Raw genomic sequence first — 19,114 nt, forward strand, 5'->3', positions numbered from 1 at the left:
AAAAGACTTAACGGTTACCAGATTTCGAAATAGTCCAGATACAAGTTGCAGGCATCAATATAATGGAAGGATCAAAGGCAGACAGAATAATGAAGAAAGCACATTTGGCAAGTTTGGTTATATCAGCAGAAGGTGAAATTGGAACAATAAGAAGGTTGAATGAATCCCAGGAATGCCCAAGAAAAAGTTGTCAATGTGCTTAGATGTGACTTGAAGTATCATTATGTGGTAAATTGCCCGGAGTGAAGAGGCAGGGTCTTTGAAATGACATGTGAAGATAATTCTGAGGAAGAGGATGAAGATAAAGAATCTGAACAAATTATACCGGTCACAAAGAGTTTTACTCCTGTGATGAATTAAAGGAGTCTGCGACTAATATGTTGTGCTTCAGTACATGTACTTCTACCATATTTGTAGATGGTTAAAATGTTATCTTGATTCACTAAGTAGTGAGGATAGATGCAAGGTTAAGGAATATAAAAGTACTGCGTGCTTTAGGTTTGGCGATGCCAACACCTTGAGGTCACTAAAGAGCATTGTAAAATAGCTGAAGTAAGCTATTTTATAAGTTCTGATTATAGTCTCTAGTGAGACACCGATGCTGATGAGTAAACCTTCTATGAAAAAAGCACAAATGAAACTTGACACAAAGCACGATAAGCCAATTATTTTTGGGAAATCAGTTGATCTGCAGTTTACCCAGTGAGGACATGACTGTATTCCCTTAACAAAAGATGTTTCACATCAAAGCATTAGATAAGCATTAATGGCACCAAGTAATGAAGATAAGGGAAAAATACATTAAGTTACATAGACAAATTGCTCACTGTACTTGTCAATGGTTAAAAATCCTGCTAAAATATGCAGATGTAGTTGATGAGTCTACGAGGTTAATAGAAGAGATTAGTGAGAATCGTGAAAACTAAAAAATATCGAAGGCCACCCCCATGCCCTATTGTAAGCCTTCCATTGGCATGTGACTTTAACAAGGTAGTTGCTTTGGATATGCAAAAAAGATAGAAATGTTTTCATTACATTTTATTGATGCGGCTGAATTTTAAGAGGACGATGTGGATGGGTACGGAGGCGTGGGGGGGACATAAAATCGGGATGGGATATGTTGGACAGGAAGTCCAATGTCTTGATGTCCCATCTTGATTTTGTCCATGGCGGCAGTCATGGTGAGTGAAGGTCTGAAGGTGCACAGTGGGCAACTGAAATAGTTAACAGACCAATTGAAAGTGATTTTATGCAGCAGATTCAGTTTTCTAAACAGAGTACGGGTCTCACAGGGCTTCAAGGAGGCAGCAGATCGTGGCTGGCTGAAAGGGGAGGCTATTGGAAGGGCAACCATCGAGGAAGGGCCACACAGGGAGGCTGAGCTTAGCACATCAGGAGTAAGGGGAAGGTTGGTTGTGCTGCATGGGGGCCAATACAAGGAGGGCAACGGGCAAGTGACACTTGGGCAAGAATCACAACTGGGGACGGGAGATAGAACCTCCAATAGTGCAAGATGGAGATCTTGAAATGGTAGTCCCTACAGACATAAAACTGGAAGTAGAGGCAGTATCTTGAATAGATTAGACAATGAAATAAAGATCACAGAATAGTCAAGTAGAAGTCCTTTATGGTGGCTGGCAATAACCTTGAGGATAAATTAATAGAGAGGCAACACAAAGGGAATTAGATAGTTGGAGAGAATTTGGAGTTTATTCTGAGGTACCATATAAGGTCCAACCAGCTTGGTGACAGAGGTGGATCTGCACTGAAAAAGCCCTTGCAAACAGGACTTGTAAGCGAAGCTATTAGCTAGGGGTTTTGAAGAGCGACTGGGTGATACAGATTTTACAGTGAACTTTCCCACTACTGGGAAAGAATATTACAAATCATTTTGACTCTTTTCACCGCATATTCATGGAAATGTAGGTCAATTGACCTAAAAGCTGCAATACTGCAGGATGATGCTTTTCAGAGAGGAGAGTTTAGGGAAACCCCCTGAAGAGGCAGCAGATGCAGGAGGAAAACTATGGGAACTAAATAAATGCATCTCTGGCCTAAATGATGCTTCCAGGGTGTGATTCTTTTTATGGTGAGATCTGTTTTGCTGAAAATAGGTATGTGTTCAACTAAAAGCAGATGCCGCAATATTTTACTGGTGTCCTAAAGGAAAACTTTCAGACAGCTTTGCGATGTATGCTGATGATTTCTTATGGGGTGGTACTGCGGAATTTGAGAAATGTGTTATTAATACAATTCGAGTAGAATTTAAAATTGAGAGTCAGGCTTGTGGGGCTTTTAAATATATTAGTTTCGATATTAAGCAATGTATGTCTGGCATAACTTTAAATCAACAATCCTATTTAGAGAATGTTACTCTCATCTTGGTTAATTGTACAAGGGCATCACAGAAGAATAATCTTGTATCTAATGAAAAAAGAGAAAATGTGAAGCTTGAATGGTCAATTGAACTGGTTGTGCACTCAGACCAGACCAGATGCTAAATTCTGATGTGTCGGAATTATGAAGAAACACCATAAAGTAGAGAATGTTTTAAAGGTGAATAAAGCATTATGAAAATTAAATCTGGAAAAATGTGTACTTAAGTTACCATCCTTAAGTGACCTGAAGAACATGACGCTGGTTATCTTTTCATTATTCTTCACATGCTAATCTGCCTGATGAGTATTCTAGTCCAGCTGGTTTAATAATATTTGTTATGGGTGAGAATGGGAACTGTCGACCTTGCTAGCTTGAAACAAATGCTGGAGAGAAAGGAAATCTCCAAAATTAAATGGGTAAGTTCAAACCATCAGCTGTTGGATTGTTTTTACGAAAAGAAGTGTATGATGAAGGAATTGTTAGGGGTCCTGGAGGAAGGGTGTCGCACAATGTAATGCTTTGTATGGAGTATGGAAATCTTTTATTTATATATTGAAATTTTCATTGTACGTATAAAATGTTATTTATATTTAAAGAGCAGAGAATCTGTTAATTGAATATTAATTGGGTGTTTAATTGTATTCAGGTGGTGGGTGTTAATTGGGGGCTCACCTGTGCTCGTATAAATATAGGGGCAGTTTGAAACTGTGGTTGTTGGGCTGGAGATGCATGTATGTAATGTGTGCCTGTGTAAATAAAGGCTTGGTTCCAGTGTTCTATCCTTCACTGCCTGGCTAACTTAAGTTCTAACATAGGATACCTGTAATTTTTCTATGGATGAGTACATCTCCAATGACATCAATGGTGAAGAGATGGCGAGAGCTGATCTAGTGCACTTTTCAGAGCCCATGTTTTTTAAAAATAACTTTAGCTAGGTGTGACAGAGACATCAGATTCTTTGTTTTGGGGCCAGGAGAGAAAAATACATCACAAAGTTATCTTGAGATAGTCACTAGGGTCCAGGGAGAAGTAATCTAGCCTCTGTTTGTGTTACTTCCTGATAATTGGGTCACAGTTGCTGGGCTGGTCTCCGGCATTTCTGAAATTCCATGAATGTAGATTTGCAGATTTGCATCAGACACTAAGAATAGTTTCTCCTGGGGGGGTGGGGGGGCAGGGGGAGATAACTCACCAGACAGCCAAAAAGCCGCTGTTCACAATTTATCTACTTGAGTGATAGAAATTATTAATATCCTAATTGCTGAAGTATTGTGAAAAATTCTTTTGATTTTGTGTATTGAAATTTGGCTATGGCAGTCTAAGGAAAGTGTATAAGGATGTTTTCCCTCGGGCCTTGATTCACAGGGCCTATGCCAGTGGAGACAACCAAAAGGGGTTCCATATTGTCTCCAACATCATCAGATACTCAGTTCAAAATTTATCATAAGAAAAAGGCTGAAGATCCAGGTCCATTTGTTGTTTTGAAATAGTTTTGTTCTATTTGTTCACAGTATGTGGGTGAGTGACCCTGACAAGGCTGTCATTTACTGCCCTGAGGATGCTGATGGTGGGCCTTCTCCTTGAACCACTGCAGTCCTTGTGGTGAAGGTGCTCCCACAATGATGCTAGGGATTGACCCAGCGACAATGAAGGAACAGCTACATATGTCCAAGTCAGAATGATGTGTGCCTTGAAGGGGTCTGTGGAAGTGACAGTGTTCCCATGACATTGCTGCTCTTGTCCTAGATGGTAAAGGTCACAGCGGAGAGAGGTGCTCTGAAAGAAAGCTTGAGTTTTTGCTGTGCACCTGATCTATCACACATAGTGTAGCTACAATGTGCTGGTGGTGGAGGGAGTGGATATTGAGTAAATAAATCTCTGGGGTCAATTGTCAACTGCCGTCCACCCATTTCTCAGCTGAAAAATGAGCGACTGGCGGAGGAAAATTAGACGGCGGCTTTGATTTTAGACCCCCCCAAGGCTCACTTGATGAAGTGATTTTCAAGCAGTCCTGTAAATGGATAAACAGCACACCCACCTGTTTTGGGTAGGGTTTGGCTGTTTATGTAAGCAAATCAGGGTCTTCCCTCATTATAGAACCCTGATTGCAATTTGGAAGTTACATTTGGTCAGATCACGCACTGCACCCATGTGTACCAATACTGGCCACTTCACTTCACTTAAAGGGCATGTTTTTTTTTGTGTGGGTGCAAGGAGTGCTGGTTCATGCTCCACAAAAATACTGTGCCCCATTGCCAGACCATGTTCACACCCCTCTGGAATTCACTCCACCCTAGGGTTACCAAATCTGACACATTGTATCCCTGGAGATTTCATCACATGTCCTGTTCCTTCCAACTGCCCAGGCCAGTCAAACATCCATTTTTCTCCAACTCTAATATTTTTATAACTAATACAAAACATTTTATTTTTAATCCTCTATAATTTTTCTCCTGAGTTGTTCACAGCAGCATCCTAGAGATTAGTCTTCAAATTCTAGGGACTCTAAGGCAATCCCCATGCAACCTAGACTTGACATGCTGGCTCGATCAGAAGAGGAGCCAGCTGATTTTCCTGTCCTGTAACAACCAGCGATCCTGTCTGCTGCCTTCAAACGAGGCCCAAACCTGTAAATGGTTGAGGCCTCCCAACACCAGCCTCAAGTAGACAGCATATCCACTGCACTGACCTCATTCTCCTCCCCCCCCCCCCCCCATAGCTTCAGAAAATGGTGTGCCCTCACACCAGTTGCAAGGAGTGTTGCTGCTGCAGTGCTCTTTTTAGGTAGGTTTTGGTGCCTCATTTACCATACACAGTTCCACTGAAGTCAGGATGCAGAAGTGATGAGCAGTTCCACCTGAAATCTTAGCATTAAGAGATAATCGAGCTCAAAGGGAAAAATTGGAAATTCAAAAAGGGATTGGCTAGATATTTGACAGAGGAAGAAATTGAGGGATTTGAGATATAAACTCTATTTTTCAAACACTGAAACTAAAAGAAAGAGTGGCATTTTTAGAGTGCCTTGCCTGTCATCCCAAAAACTACAGTACTTTAAAAGTGTAATCATTGTTGTAATGTAGGAGATGCAGCAGCCAATTTCCACACAGCCACACAGCAATGTGATGGTGAGGTTGGTTGAAGGATAAATATTGGCCAGAACATCAGGGATAACTCTTCTGTTTTTATTAAACAATGTTGTGGGATCTTTTATATCTACCCGAGAGGGCAAACAGGGCCTCAGCTTAACATCTCATCTGAAAGATGCCCCTCCAACAATGCAGTACTCTTTCACTATTGCACTGTAGTGCCAACCTAGATTTTTGTATTCAACTCTCTATGGTGGGGCTTGAACCCACAACCTTCTTTCTCAAAGGCAAGAGTGCTATCAGCTAAGCCATGGTGTTTTATCTTTATGGTATTTCTGGTTCCCAGATGTCAGAAAGAATTACACTTTAAACTTGGAAAAGGCTGAAGTCAGTCTTATTTAATTCAGCACCATGCTCTGTGCTGTAGAGCCTGATTCTTGTGTTACATATAACATGACTCCCCAGTGCAGCTGTGAATGTGACCCCCGACTGGAACACTTACACATAACAACTAGTTCCCAACTAATTAGTTCCTAAGACTTTACAGACAGTATAACAGTATATAACACATATAACATCCCTCTTTCTTTAAAACATAATGCCCCTACATTAATATAATTGTCAATATAAATAAAAAAGATAATCTGACTTGTGAAAATAATCTGAACCCCTTTTTAGAGTCTTTTATAGTGTGTATTCTTTTAAAAAAATATTATTCATGGTATCGCTTGGGTGGTAAGATGTTGTGCCTCCATCTTGTAGATTTGGCATTTGTTGCTCTCAGTGGTGAGTTGGCACGCTGTACGGGCGATGCTGTGTCACTTGCTGGTGATGTTGTTAATGTTGTCTCGCTGGATAGTGATGTTTCCAGTGTTGTTAGTGGTCTTTTCTGTTGTTCCAGCTCAGGTGTAGGTCGAATATGGATTCTGTTCTTTCTCATTTGGTTACCGGTTTCAGTCTCAATGATATATGACCTTGGAGTCTCAGCTTGACCAACAACTTTTGCTGGGCTCCAGGTTTTCATGATTGGATCCTGTACGTGTACAGTTTGTCCTTTCAACAGCTCAGGTAGGGATTTAGCATATTTGTTGAAGTGTTGCTCTCCTCTTACCTGTGCTTCAGTGAGTTGTTGTCTCACTTCCTCCTGGTCACTTGAAGGATGTATTTTGCTTGGCAGAGTAGTCTTATATTTTTTTCCATTTAACAGCTCTGCAGGTGATTTCATGTCAGCCTTGGGAGATGTGGATTGGAGTGACAATAAGGCCAGGTTTGGGTCTTCCTTCATCTCTTGGCATTTCACAAGTGTTCTTTTGACCGTCTGGACGTGTCTTTCTATAAATCTGTGTCCCTGTGGGTAGTGTGGTGATGAGGTAATGGTGTTGAACCCATACTGGTCAGCGAATTCCTTAAATTCTCTGGATATAAATTGGGTGCCTTTGTCACATATTAAACTTTCAGGAATCCCTTGCTCAGTGAACAGAACTCGTACTGATGAGATTATTGTTGTGGCTCTCAAGTCTTTCATTCCTGTCCCAGCTGACATCTTGATTTATTTTTTAGAGTTTTCGCACGAGTCACTCAGTTTTTCTGTTTCTCTCTCTGGCTCTAATTTGGGTCACTTTTCTCAATCTGATGTTTTTTAAAATGTTGTAGGTTTACTCACAAACACTCATTGCCACCATGTTTCATCTTTATGTTTCTAGTTCCCAGATGTTGGAAAGAATCACACTTTAAACTTGGAAAAGGCTGGAGTCAGTCTTGTTTAATTCAGCACCATGCTCTGTGCTGTACAGCCTGATTCTTGTGTTACATGTAACATGACTTCCCAGTGCAGCCATGAATGTGGCCCCCTACTGGAACACTCACACACAACTAGTTCCTAGCTAATTAGTTCCTAAAACTTTACAGATAGTATAACAATATATACATATATAACACATGGTGATCCCAAACAAGCCTTCTGAACCTTAACGGTAGATTCTGCCTGTACAGATTCCTGACTTTTCTTTCTCTTCCAACATTTACTGTTTTTCTTACTTTTTTTTAGATATCTCAGTGTTGAGCTGCAATTGTTGAAAACTCAGATTTGCCATGGTTTTTTGTGAACAGATTTGTGCATCTTGTCTGTAATTATGTGACTCAGTTTGACAATGGCAGTACCTCTTGCTTTGTGTACTAATACTCAAAGCTCCTCGTGAACTTGCTGAAAAAAGGGCGAATAGAAAGCATTGCAGAATGTTGTTTTTTTTAAAAGGCCAATTTTGAAAAAAATGTGTGGTCAGAAAACTGTGCGACTAAAGAACTGTTATTGAACTATGAAACTGTGAGCAGCCAGTATAACTGTATGTATTATAAACAGCCAACAGGGATAGCAGTAAAGAATCAATGTGGGCAATCTCTTCCCCACTGAACTGTGAAAGAAATTTTAGTTACAAAAATAATTCTTATTTTCAAATATAAAATAAAGGTAATTGAGAAAAATGGGAAGTTAAATGAGGCAGCCCTTCATGTAACTTGCGCTGTTACCAATTAGCTCATGAAGTTGCTCTGTCATACAAGTCTGTATGCGTCAAATGCCCTTTAGCGCCTCACCCATGTGGCCATCCTTTTTATGTAAGTGCAGACAATGAATGTCAGCAGGCTCTTTGACCATCATAGCTGGGCCTGATCATGTTCGTACCAGATACATTTTCCAGTTGAAGGGTGGGGGGGGGGGGGGGGGGGAAGGGTGTGGAGGGATTACTGGGTAGTCTCAGATGTGGGAACCCCGCCTCAGTCCTTAGTTGTTGACTAATCGTATAGCCCCTTCTATTGCCCCAGCTGAGATCAGCCCAGATCACTTAAAAAACATACACAGGAATCCTCCTGGTCTGCATGGTTCTAATATACCTATTCTGATAAAATACTCTGATCTGGGCCTCTAAATCCATGTCACAAAAGTACACCCATGAAATATGAGCTTGCAGTACTGTACTTCCATCCATGTGAGAGACCCTGATGTGATACCATCACTGGATTATACATGACCAATAATGGAAGTTTCCACTGGTTGATGCATTAGCAACATAATGGAATCAATTTCCTCTGGCAATTCCTAACCAAATTGTAAATGCTTCTAAATTTGGTTAGCTAGAAAATGGAGAACATAAGAGGTCTGCACATTAAGTTAAACATGCCACTAGCACATAATGACCAGAGGCCATATTTCCCCTGGCAAGTTCCTGATCTTGGCTGAACTGTAGACAAGAAGCAACAAGATGAGGAAAGATGATCAAGTTCAATGGGGTTGAATCATCTCTTTTATCCCAACCTATCTTGTGATAACTTTTCCAGAGGGAAGACAGGAAAGGATAGGAAGGGGTCAACCTGGACTGCTTCTGTTTACCATTGGACATCTGGGTTGACAGCAGAAGAGGCTGAGGGTCAGGTACCTTGCCTTATAGATGGGTGATGGAGAATTAAGTTGACAGACCCAAAGAGAAGCACAAAATAATAAAGAAATATAACAACCCTCCTTCCGAAATGTTCAGAGGAAAACTCACATTTAATTTTTTCATGTAAACATGAAACAAGTATTTTCACATTTTTGTAAAGTTAACTTGGCGAAGGATTTGAAGAAATGAAAATAAGACCAACACATAGTGACAAATGACTCTTACTACAGAGACTAACTTGTTCACTATCACAAAGATCTCAAATACAAGGAGACACAGGATAAGAATGAGGAAGTTAGGAATAAGAAGGGAAGTCAGGCAGAAGTTTCCATACAAAGGCCAGTAGAGTTGTAGAATCTTGCTGGGGAGGCCTTTGAAGTGGATAGTATAAATAATATCAATAGGCAATTGGATGTACCTCTGGAGAGAGAGGGGATTGAGAAAGACAGGAAGGCAAATGGATGGGATTGATCTATGAAAATGGTCAGTACTTTCAAAACTAATCTGCAGAAACAATATTTCAATGAGAGAGTGGTCAATCTATGGAATAGATGCCCAAGGCAGAGAGTGGAAGCAGTACTTATTCATTCAGAAATTAAATTTCTAATGTTTTGGGATACAGTACATGAGTAATTTGACATATTGTCAGTGTAACATGCTTGGGAGGATATGGGTGACTTTGAACCTATGGCTCTCAAACTCTCTGCCACTGGAATTTTCTTCACATCATTTCTGTCTGTTGTAGATTAATTGATCAAGATTGAATGCTATGATTAGTCAACAACTCCATTACGGTTGTATCATGTGACTACCAGGATGGTCGAAGGTAAATTAGATGGACCTTGATCATTTTTCATTTACATAAGAAATATGAGTAGGAATAAGTCATACAACCCCTCGAGCCTGCTTCCTCACCCGATATGGCCGATGTTCTACCTCAGCTGCATCTTCCCACACTATCTCCATGTTCCTTAGTAGGAACATAGGAGCAGGAGTAGGCCATTCAGCCCACCAAGCTTGCTCCGCCATTCAATATGATCATGGCTGATCATCTACTTCAATGTCTTTTTCCCACACTCTCCCCACATCCCCTTATGTCATTTTTATTTAAAAATCTGTCAATCTCTGCTTTAAACATACTCAATGACTGAGCTTGCACAGCCCTCTAGGGTAGAGAATTCCAAAGATTCACAACCTTCTGAGTAAAGAAATCTTTCCTCATCTCAGTCCTAAGTGGCTTCCCTCTTATTTTGAAATTGTGCCCCCTGGTTCTAGACTCCCCAACTAGCAGAAATATATTACCTGCATCTACCCTGTCTATCCCTTTAAGTATTCGGTCGGTTTCAATGAGATCACCTCTCATTCTTTGAAACTCTGGAGAATACAGGCCCAGTTTCCCCAATCTCTCTTCATAGGACAGTCCGATCATTCTGGGAACAAGTCTGGTCAGCCTTCATTGCACTCCCTCTATGGCAATAATATCCTTCCTAAGGTAAGGACACCAAAACTGCACACAGTACTCCAGGTGTGTAGTAGTAGCCAAAAATCTACCAATTTCTGACTTGAATATAATCAACAACTGAGCATCCACAGCTCCCTTGGGTAGAAAATTCTAAAAGTTCACAACCCTTTGAATGAAGAAATTTCTCCTCATCTCCATCCTAAATGGCTGACCCCTTATTCTGAGACTGTATCCCCTGGTTCTACACTCCACAGTTAGGGGAAACATCCTCCCACTATCTCCTTGTCGAGTCCCTTCAGAATTTTATATGTTTCAATTCCATCACCTCTCATTCTTCTAAACTCGAGGGAATATAGGCCTAGTCTACTCAATCTCTCCTCATATCCTGCAAATCAGTCTGGCAAACCTTTGTTGCACTGTGTCTAGGGCAAGTACATTGGGCTGAATTTTATGCATTCGCCGCACGAACAAAATGGTGGCCCCGCATGTGCGGACGGCGTGCCACCATGCCGCCGTGATCTTCCTCACGGTGGTCCATGTTAATGACCCGCTCGGGCCGCCCCCCCACTCCCCCTCCAAATCACGTGGAGGGGGCGGGCTGTCCGACACCAGCAATGGCAGTGCCATCAGCTGCCTGTGCGCAGGTGCTGACGCCATTTTTAAAGGACATCCGGCTAATTTACATTTTTAAGGTTCTACCTCCCACAGTTCAGATCAAAAATTTGCCGCCCTTTCCCACCCCCCAGTAACAATAAAGTTCAGTATTTGCCCTCCCGCGCCCCTCCCCCCAAAACGCTTATCTTCCACACATGTCCTTTCCCCCCACCCCTCCAAACTGAACAATATGCAGAGGTCACCCCTTCCCACCATCGCCTACATGCATGATGAAAATTTGACCCTGTTTCCTCCCCCAACCCCTGCACCAAAAATCTCAATTTCCCCCTTCCCCAACACTGTGGCACCTGCTTTCCCTGGACGGGAATGTGAGGGTGCGTGAGTGCCGGCCGCCGCTCAGAAGATCGCAGCCCAATGGTAAGATTCGAGTCAATTTTATTCAAATGTATGCATTGTGGTAATTTGAATAGTTTAATCCAGGTTCCGGCGCCCAGCGGCGGGGGCTGGGCCGTCATGGAGCCTCGCCGCTGCTGGGATGATCGGGCTGGCCCTCCCGACATTGGGCTCGGTGGCAGGCCGCTGCTGGAATGATCTTCCACCCTCCCCCCACAACCCCACCTCCGCCACGGAGCCTGATGTTGGGAACTCTGTAAAATCTCGGCCATCCTTTCTTAAGTAAGGAGACCATACTCTGTGCAGTCTCATCAAGGCCCTTATTCAGTCTTATACTCAAATCCCTTTGCAATAAAAACTAGCTTACTATTTGCTTAACTAATTGCTTGCTGTACCTGCATGTTAGCTTTGTCATTCATGCACAAGAACACCCAGATTCCCTTGAATACATTTCCCACTTTCTCACCAATTAAAAAAAAATCCGTTTTTCAATTTTTCCCAGCAAAGTGGATAACTTCACACTTCTCCACATTTATATTCTATCTCTCATGATCTTGCCCACTGCCTTAACCTGTCTAAATCCTTTTGCAGCCTCAGTTCGTCCTCACAGCTTACTTTCCCACTTAACTTTGTATTGTCAGCAAACTTGGAAACATTACACTCAGTCCCTTCATTTAAGTCAGTGATATAAGTTTGTAAATACCTGAGGCCTAATTACTGATCCTTGCAGTAACCAATTAGTTATAGCCTGCTGATCCAAAGATGACGTGTTTATTTTTACTCTCTATTTTCTGTCTGTTTAAGAATCTCAATCCACGCTAATATATTACCCTCATCTCATGAGCCCTAATTTTGTTTTATAACCTGTTGTGCTGCACCTTATCAAATGGTTTTTGAAAATCTGAATACACTACATGCACTGATTTTCCCCCTTAGCAATCTGACTAATTCCAACCTCAAAAACTCGAATAGATTTGTCAAACATGATTTCCCTTTCATAAGGGTGTTGTCTCTGTCCAATCATTTTAAATTTTCTAAGTGCCCTGTTATCATGAACCTAATGATAGATTCTAGCATTTTTCCTACTGCTGATGTCAGGCTAACTAGCCAGTCGTGCATTGCTTTCTCCTTTTCCCTCCTTTCATGAATAGTGGGGTTACATTTGCTACCTATCAATCCAGGGGATCATTCTAGAATTTAGGGAATTCTGGAAGATCAAAACCAATGCATCTACTATCCCTGCAGCCACTTCTTTCAAAACCCTTGGGTGGAGGTCATCAGGTCTAGGGGATTTGCTGGCATTTAGTCACATTAAATTTTCCAGTACTATTCCTTTACAATACTAATATCCTTAATTTCCCATTTACAATAGACACTTGGGGCGGAATCTTTTCACCTTAGTCGGGTCAGCAATCTGACCGATTTGCACACCCTGCCATTGCACTTTCCCAGAGCAAACTAATTATCATCCCTCCTCCGGTGTCCCTGACCAATGAGGGAGGGATGGGGTGGGGGGAGAGGGGGTGAGAGCTGATGTGACAATTCAGTCAAAGGAAGGATTTCTAATTAAAGGGACCAGGTATGGATCACAAGGGCTCACCAGCACTTGGATTTTGGATTTGCAGCAACCACAGGAATGGAGAGGAGACCTGGGAAGGCTGCTCCCTGGGTCACTCACTCTTACCTGGAGGTCCTGCTGTAGGATCTGAGGCGCTGCAGTGAGGTGAGCTCAAGGACAGGAGGAAGAGGACAACCTCTCCAACCAAGCAGGTGTAGATGGAAGTGACTGAGGAAGTCAATGGCAGAAGTGTGCTCCCTCCAATCTGGAGACTGTGCACCAACAGGATCCGGTACCTCAGGAGGGATTGGCAGGTGAGTAGGATAACACTGACTTTCTCAGCTTTCTCCTGTACACCACTCCTCAGAACAGCATATCTTGCAGCTCCACTCATCCCTCTCTCTCCAGGCACCTCTTATCCCAGCTAAGCACTCATCCTCAGCCTACTGCCCTCTTGCATCGATGCCTCACACTCACCCTCCACAAATGCTGTCCTTCCCTCCTCTCCATAGAAGCCATTATGACCACTCACACCTCTGCTTTCTCTCCTTGCAGGAGAAGAGAGCACACTACCTGGCGGGGGAGAGTGTGTGGTGGGGGGGGGGGGGCCACTCCAGTGACAGGCACCTTATCGGCCACTGGCAATGCGTACCCATCTGCTCCACTGGGAAGGAAATCTTGTTCTAGGAGACTGCAGATGTCAGCAATGATCTGCCATAAGAGCCTGCACCTCCTGAAGCATGGGTGCTCACACATCGAGAGAGCCAATCCTCAGCTTGTAGACCCGGTGTTGGGGGTCTTGCTTCCTACCAGCTAGATCTCAGTGGCCGTCCCGTCTGCCGTGTGGAGGGGCATGGGGCTGAAGAGAAGGCAGTTGGTGCTGCTCCTGATGTAGCTGCAGCTGCTGTTGGAGTAGCTGGCAGCGGTGCAGCCTCTGCTCTTGCCTCTCAGCAGAGGTGGAAGGTGGAGCGACATAAGCTGCTCCTGTGCCGTGTTGAAGTCTGGCAGCAGGGTAGTGCTGCTGCAAGTGAGTGAAGTGCTGGTCAGGTGAAATGCCTTCCAAGAAGTTGGCAAACATCAGTCAAGCAATGAAAGCAGAAATGCTTTGAACAGCAGTCTCTCAGTGGCCATGGCTGCAGCTCTTCAGTGTAACTGACTCAAACTTTCCCAGCTTGTCAGTTACACTAAAGAAGTTCTTCCTGCTGTGCACTCACCTCGGTGACCGTGATGAGGTGTAGACAAAGTGTGGAACCATGTGCTGTTGGGAAAGAAGCAATTCACGGTTAAAAAGATTTGTTTTAATCACCTCAATTGCTTTCCCACTAAACCCACAGAGGCTCCCCACTAGACTTGCAAACATAGGAGCAGCAGTAGGCCATTCACCCCATCGAGCCTGCTCCGCCAATCAATATGATCATGGCTGATCATCCACTTCAATGTTTTTCCTACACTATCCCCATATCTCTTTATGTTATTAGTATTTAGAAATCTGCCTCAAAATCTGTCAAACCTCCGTGGGTAAAGCCAGAAGAGGCGGGATCAAGCCGGGATCCTGACCCGACATGACTCTGTGATAACATCATTCTCGAGGATTTTTCCACCCCGCAAATTTCAGATCCTGCCTCCACCAGTTTGGGAAAATTCTGCCCTTAGTTTTCCATCCAGCAATTCTTATGTCCCTATGGTGGACCTCACATTCCTAAAAATGTAAATAATTTGGGATTTCTTTCCTTCTCCATTTGATATGGGAGAAATTACTATGGCTTTTTTGTGTGGAGTCATTGGCAGGAATTTTACTTTCGTTGGATGGGAGCCGTCCTCCGACTGAAAAATCGGTGGCGATCCCGTCTCCACCTGGCCTGGGGATCCAGACCGCATTTTATGCTCCCCAGGCCCTTAATTGGTCTGAGGCGGGACTTCAACCTCATTGAGGCAGGAAGTCCTGCCTAATGGAACTGCCAGCCAATCAGTGGGCTGACAGCTCTTAGTCCCAGCAGAGCCACCAGGAGCGGTGGCCACTGCTGGGACTGCAACCCAGCATCAACAAGAAGAGGAAGAACGCCCTGGGAAAAAGTAAGTTTTTGGGGCCTCGCTGGCGGTGATCGGTTGGGCCCAGGCAAGGCAAGGGTGGTCAATTGGGGGGACGTGGGGGCATGTGAGGGGTGCTTGGGGCATCGGGGGCAGCTCTTCGGGTGCCTGATCATGAAGGCCCCCCCAGGCCATCAGAAAGTCGCCTGCTTTTGTTGGGCAGCTTTACTCGGGCCTGGGCCACCCAACCAGCTAAGGGTAAAATCCCTGTGGCGGCGGGCAGAGGCCCATAAGTGGCCATTAACTAGTCACTTAAGGGCCTTGATTGGCCAGGGGTGGGCCGGTTTTCACCACCGCCGCCCTGCATAAAATGGCGGTGGAGGCGGGAATGGGTTGGGAAGGGCCCCCCCGAGCCTCCCACTCCATTTTACGCCCCCCCTCCCCCCCACTGCCACCAACCCGCTCTCTGGGGGGGGCATAAAATTCTGGCATTGTTATTAAATATCATGAGGTTTCATGTAATACTTCAGCAAAACATAATTAAGGTTGTTCCTGTGGGTGGAGTCGGTTAAACCTTCCCAGAGAGTCAAATCAAACATATTGCAATTTGCCTGTTGAACCAGATGCACAGGAATTAGCTCTTGTTTGATCCATAGAAATATATTGAAGGAAATGAGGCCCCAGCTTTCCTAAAAAGCAAACACCCCACATATCTGTGCTCCATTTGACTGGTTTCTACTGAATAATAAAAGGGAGTATTGAGCTAGTGTATTATCACCCAGGCCCAAAGCCGATATGTTTTTAGCATGGTAGGCCCTGTAACCATGGAAATGAATATGCCAGTTGAAGCTTTACTGGATCATTATAGGGACTGAAATGTATGGAAATGAATTCAAAATAAATGAATTAAGGCTACAGCTGGTTCATGCTCTGGGCATATTTAGTAAGTTGGACTGAATATTACTAAAGCCCCTGAATGCAAAGGGAATTCAGAGATAAGATGGTGTTTATTTTATTTTTTTACACTATTTTATGCTGATGGAATTCCAGAAAATTCAGAAAAGCATCATTACCTTACCCTGAGTTGCCAACCCTCCAGGATTGTCCTGAAGTCTGCAAGAATTAAAGATTAATCTCCTGGATGCCTACCCGCAAGCAGGGAGAAAAATCATTGGGGGTATTAAAAAATGGTTTCGTTCACTTTCTTTGAAACCTTTCAATCATCGGTTGTAAAACTACTGGAAATGAGAATTAAAGGTCTGTTTGATTGGGTTGGGCAGGTTGAGGCAGGAGGCTGTGTGATGGAGGAATGTGTCCCAGAGTAGTTGTTGATCCTAACCCTATTAATGAAGAAGCATGTGTCATTCCCAGTAAAGACATATCATAGTCCTACTTTTAAGATATGAACTTTATTCAAAGTGATCACTTTAAAATTGACTTTACCTTTTTAAAAAAGTGGACAATGCTGCAAAAGATGACCTCACTATCTGTTAAGGACAAAAGGATACATTCCAGGCTAGGAGGCGTCAATTACACCCACCCTGAAACCATCAAGAGACATTCCACAATTGAATGGGTTCTTCTGAAACAATGAAAGTGTGAAGTACCCACATCATAATAAGATTACATTCATCCAGACATTAATGGATGGCCATGGATTCCACATCCTGGTCACAACAGGGGAGAAAAAACATGTGTCAGGTATCAGAAATGCTAATGATGAATTGTGATCTTAAACGGCAACCCTCTGGAGAGAAAAAAAAACCATAGGAACATCACAAAAAGCCTGTCCTGTCAAGAACTGTGAAGGATCCCTGCTGCTAATTCTACACTTCAACTTGTTGCAGCAGAGAACTGAAAGTGACCCACCAACTCCAATCTGAAATCTTAACCACCAGAAATCTACAACACCTCATCAAGTCAGAACTACAAACAACCCAGGCCTGCATCTTTAAAGAGGCTGTTCTACTTAGAAGATTCAACAGGTTCACCATAAACCATGAACATCTACTAAACCTTGAACCCTTACTCTTTGCCTTCTGTCTATCTTCTCTTTAGAGTGCTTGTGAAAGTGAATGTGAGAGTGTGTGAGTGCTGTTGCGAACATTTCAGGGAATGAATACTGTTCAATAAATAGTTAATCTTTTCTTTTAAACCTAAAAGAAAACCTGTCACTGTCTGTTTATTTGGGGCGAACTCATCATTTTAAACAAAACACGATTGCGAGTTGGAAGGTGAACAGTGGGAACCAGCTACCCCCTTACCACCTGTCCATAACACATGTAAAAATACAAAGACAGTGGTGGCAATTTTGCCCTATTTCCCATGAATGTACACGCCATGAAATGAATAGTTTCGCAACTGAATAGATGAAATTACAAAATGGAGTATTTCCCTTCTTAGGAATGAAGTAGTTGGCACATTGTTCCCCATTCAGCGCCAGGTTTGTGCGGTCATTAAATGCCTTTTGAATTGACGGGATGCTAAGTGGGGCTTGCTGTCATGGAGATTTCTGACGCAGACTCATTCATCCCCCCGCTGAATCCCTGCTTTGTTCCCTGTAATTTTTATTTTGTTATTGTTTAGTGCAGACAGAAGGACTTTCTCCTGGGAAATCTGCCTGCAATTCCATAAAGTTTATCTGCATTGTCTAGTTTACTCTAGATGAGCAGGCACCATTCAGCACCAGTTTTCATTTGCCAGGGATGTCTGTTGGTAATGGGTTGAAGTACACTTTGTAATCTGTTTAGCAGAGTCACAGAGGGTACTGTAAATGATTCAGGCAAGGGGAGGGGTCACACAATGACCCTTTCCGGATATTATTTATAAATGACCACAGTGTGTCCCTTGCTGGTGGTCTTTCATTTGATGATACCTCAGAGATGCTATTCATTCTGGGGTAATTAACAAGCAGCTTTCCTGCACCGTGCTTAAGTTGCATTTGGTAATCAACTGATATTTTCTGCATATCTTCCGTTAGTTATTTTGCACATTTTTGAATGCTGGAACTTTTCTCCACTCAGGTGATTTCTTTCTCCCCCAGAGAAGTAATGCAAACTGATAGAAAGATGCTTTGCATCATTAGTTACCTGCTTTGCCATGGGAAGACTGGTCAGGCTGCTAAGGTTGCTGGCATCTGTGAAGACCATGGTCTGTGGAAAGAGGCTGGTGTGGTACTGTGACAATTCTGGCTTGTGGCTGTATACAGCTGCATTAAAAAAAGAATCATTTTAATAAGTCTCACCCTAAACACATTGCTACACAGCACTTTTCTGTGGGCTACTGTTTTTCGTATCTTGTTGAACCCACCAACCATCCGGAGGGTTGCCAACCCTCCAGGATTGCCCTGGAGTCTCCCGGGATTGACAATTAATTGTTTTTATTTTAACTTTTCTTGAACACTTTATTAGTTATAAAAATATTTAAAATGGGAAAAGGCTGTTTGACCAGGCAGGGTCATTGGAGGTGGGAGGTCAGGTGATGGAACTTCCGGGAACGTCTCTAACCAAAGTTGGCAATCCTAATGGTGCATCTTCAGAAGTCACTGAGTGCCTCAGTTCTCTAGCCAATTTCCTCCCTGCAATGCAGAAACAGAAGAGGCAGCAATGGACCATAAAGGGACCATGGCACCCCAAAGATGGTAATAAAGCTTTCACTGAAGGTCTTGTCAAGACCAGGGCCTGAAGAAAATAAGTGCTGAACCCGGCTTGGAGAGAGAGGAAGCTGCTATAAAGTCCTCTTACTTTGCTCGGGCAACTCTGATCTTTTACCACCACTTCCCAGGGCCACTGCCACTGGTGGGCCTGGGAAGTGCGGTGGACAAGAGGGAAATATGTCAGGGACGCAGGTCCTGCTCTTCCCATCGCTATCTGCATGCAGCAGCCAGGCAGGCAAAGAGTGCGCAGCCTCATACCCAGACACAGCAGGAGGTGAGAGGGAGAGGGAAAAGAAAGGGTCATGGAATGTGGTGGGTGCAGGAATGGGCAGGAGGAGGGAACAGGAGTGCGGGGAGGGAGCAGGAGTTGGAGCGGGGGTGGTGAGGGAGCAGGAATTGAAGGAGAGTCGGGGGAGGGAGCAGGCAGGAGGGGGTATCATGGGGAGACAGCAGAAGGGGAGGGAGGGATATCAGAAGTGGTGGTAGGCCCTTCTGTATGAATTG

At 43.5% G+C, this 19,114-nt stretch overlaps 1 protein-coding gene across 1 annotated transcript in view; it reads right to left on the minus strand.

Moving 5' to 3' along the window:
- The window catches only part of hnf1a (HNF1 homeobox a), a 258,658-nt gene that overhangs the window by 33,028 nt on the left and 206,516 nt on the right, over positions 1 to 19,114 (minus strand). The window contains exon 8 of the mRNA XM_068055205.1: positions 18,045 to 18,163. Within this exon, the coding sequence (XP_067911306.1) occupies positions 18,045 to 18,163 (119 nt within the window). The remainder of the gene's footprint in view (positions 1 to 18,044; positions 18,164 to 19,114) is intronic.

This window comes from Heterodontus francisci, chromosome 23 (assembly GCF_036365525.1).
Source record: "Heterodontus francisci isolate sHetFra1 chromosome 23, sHetFra1.hap1, whole genome shotgun sequence".
NCBI classification, from domain to species: Eukaryota; Metazoa; Chordata; class Chondrichthyes; order Heterodontiformes; family Heterodontidae; genus Heterodontus; species Heterodontus francisci.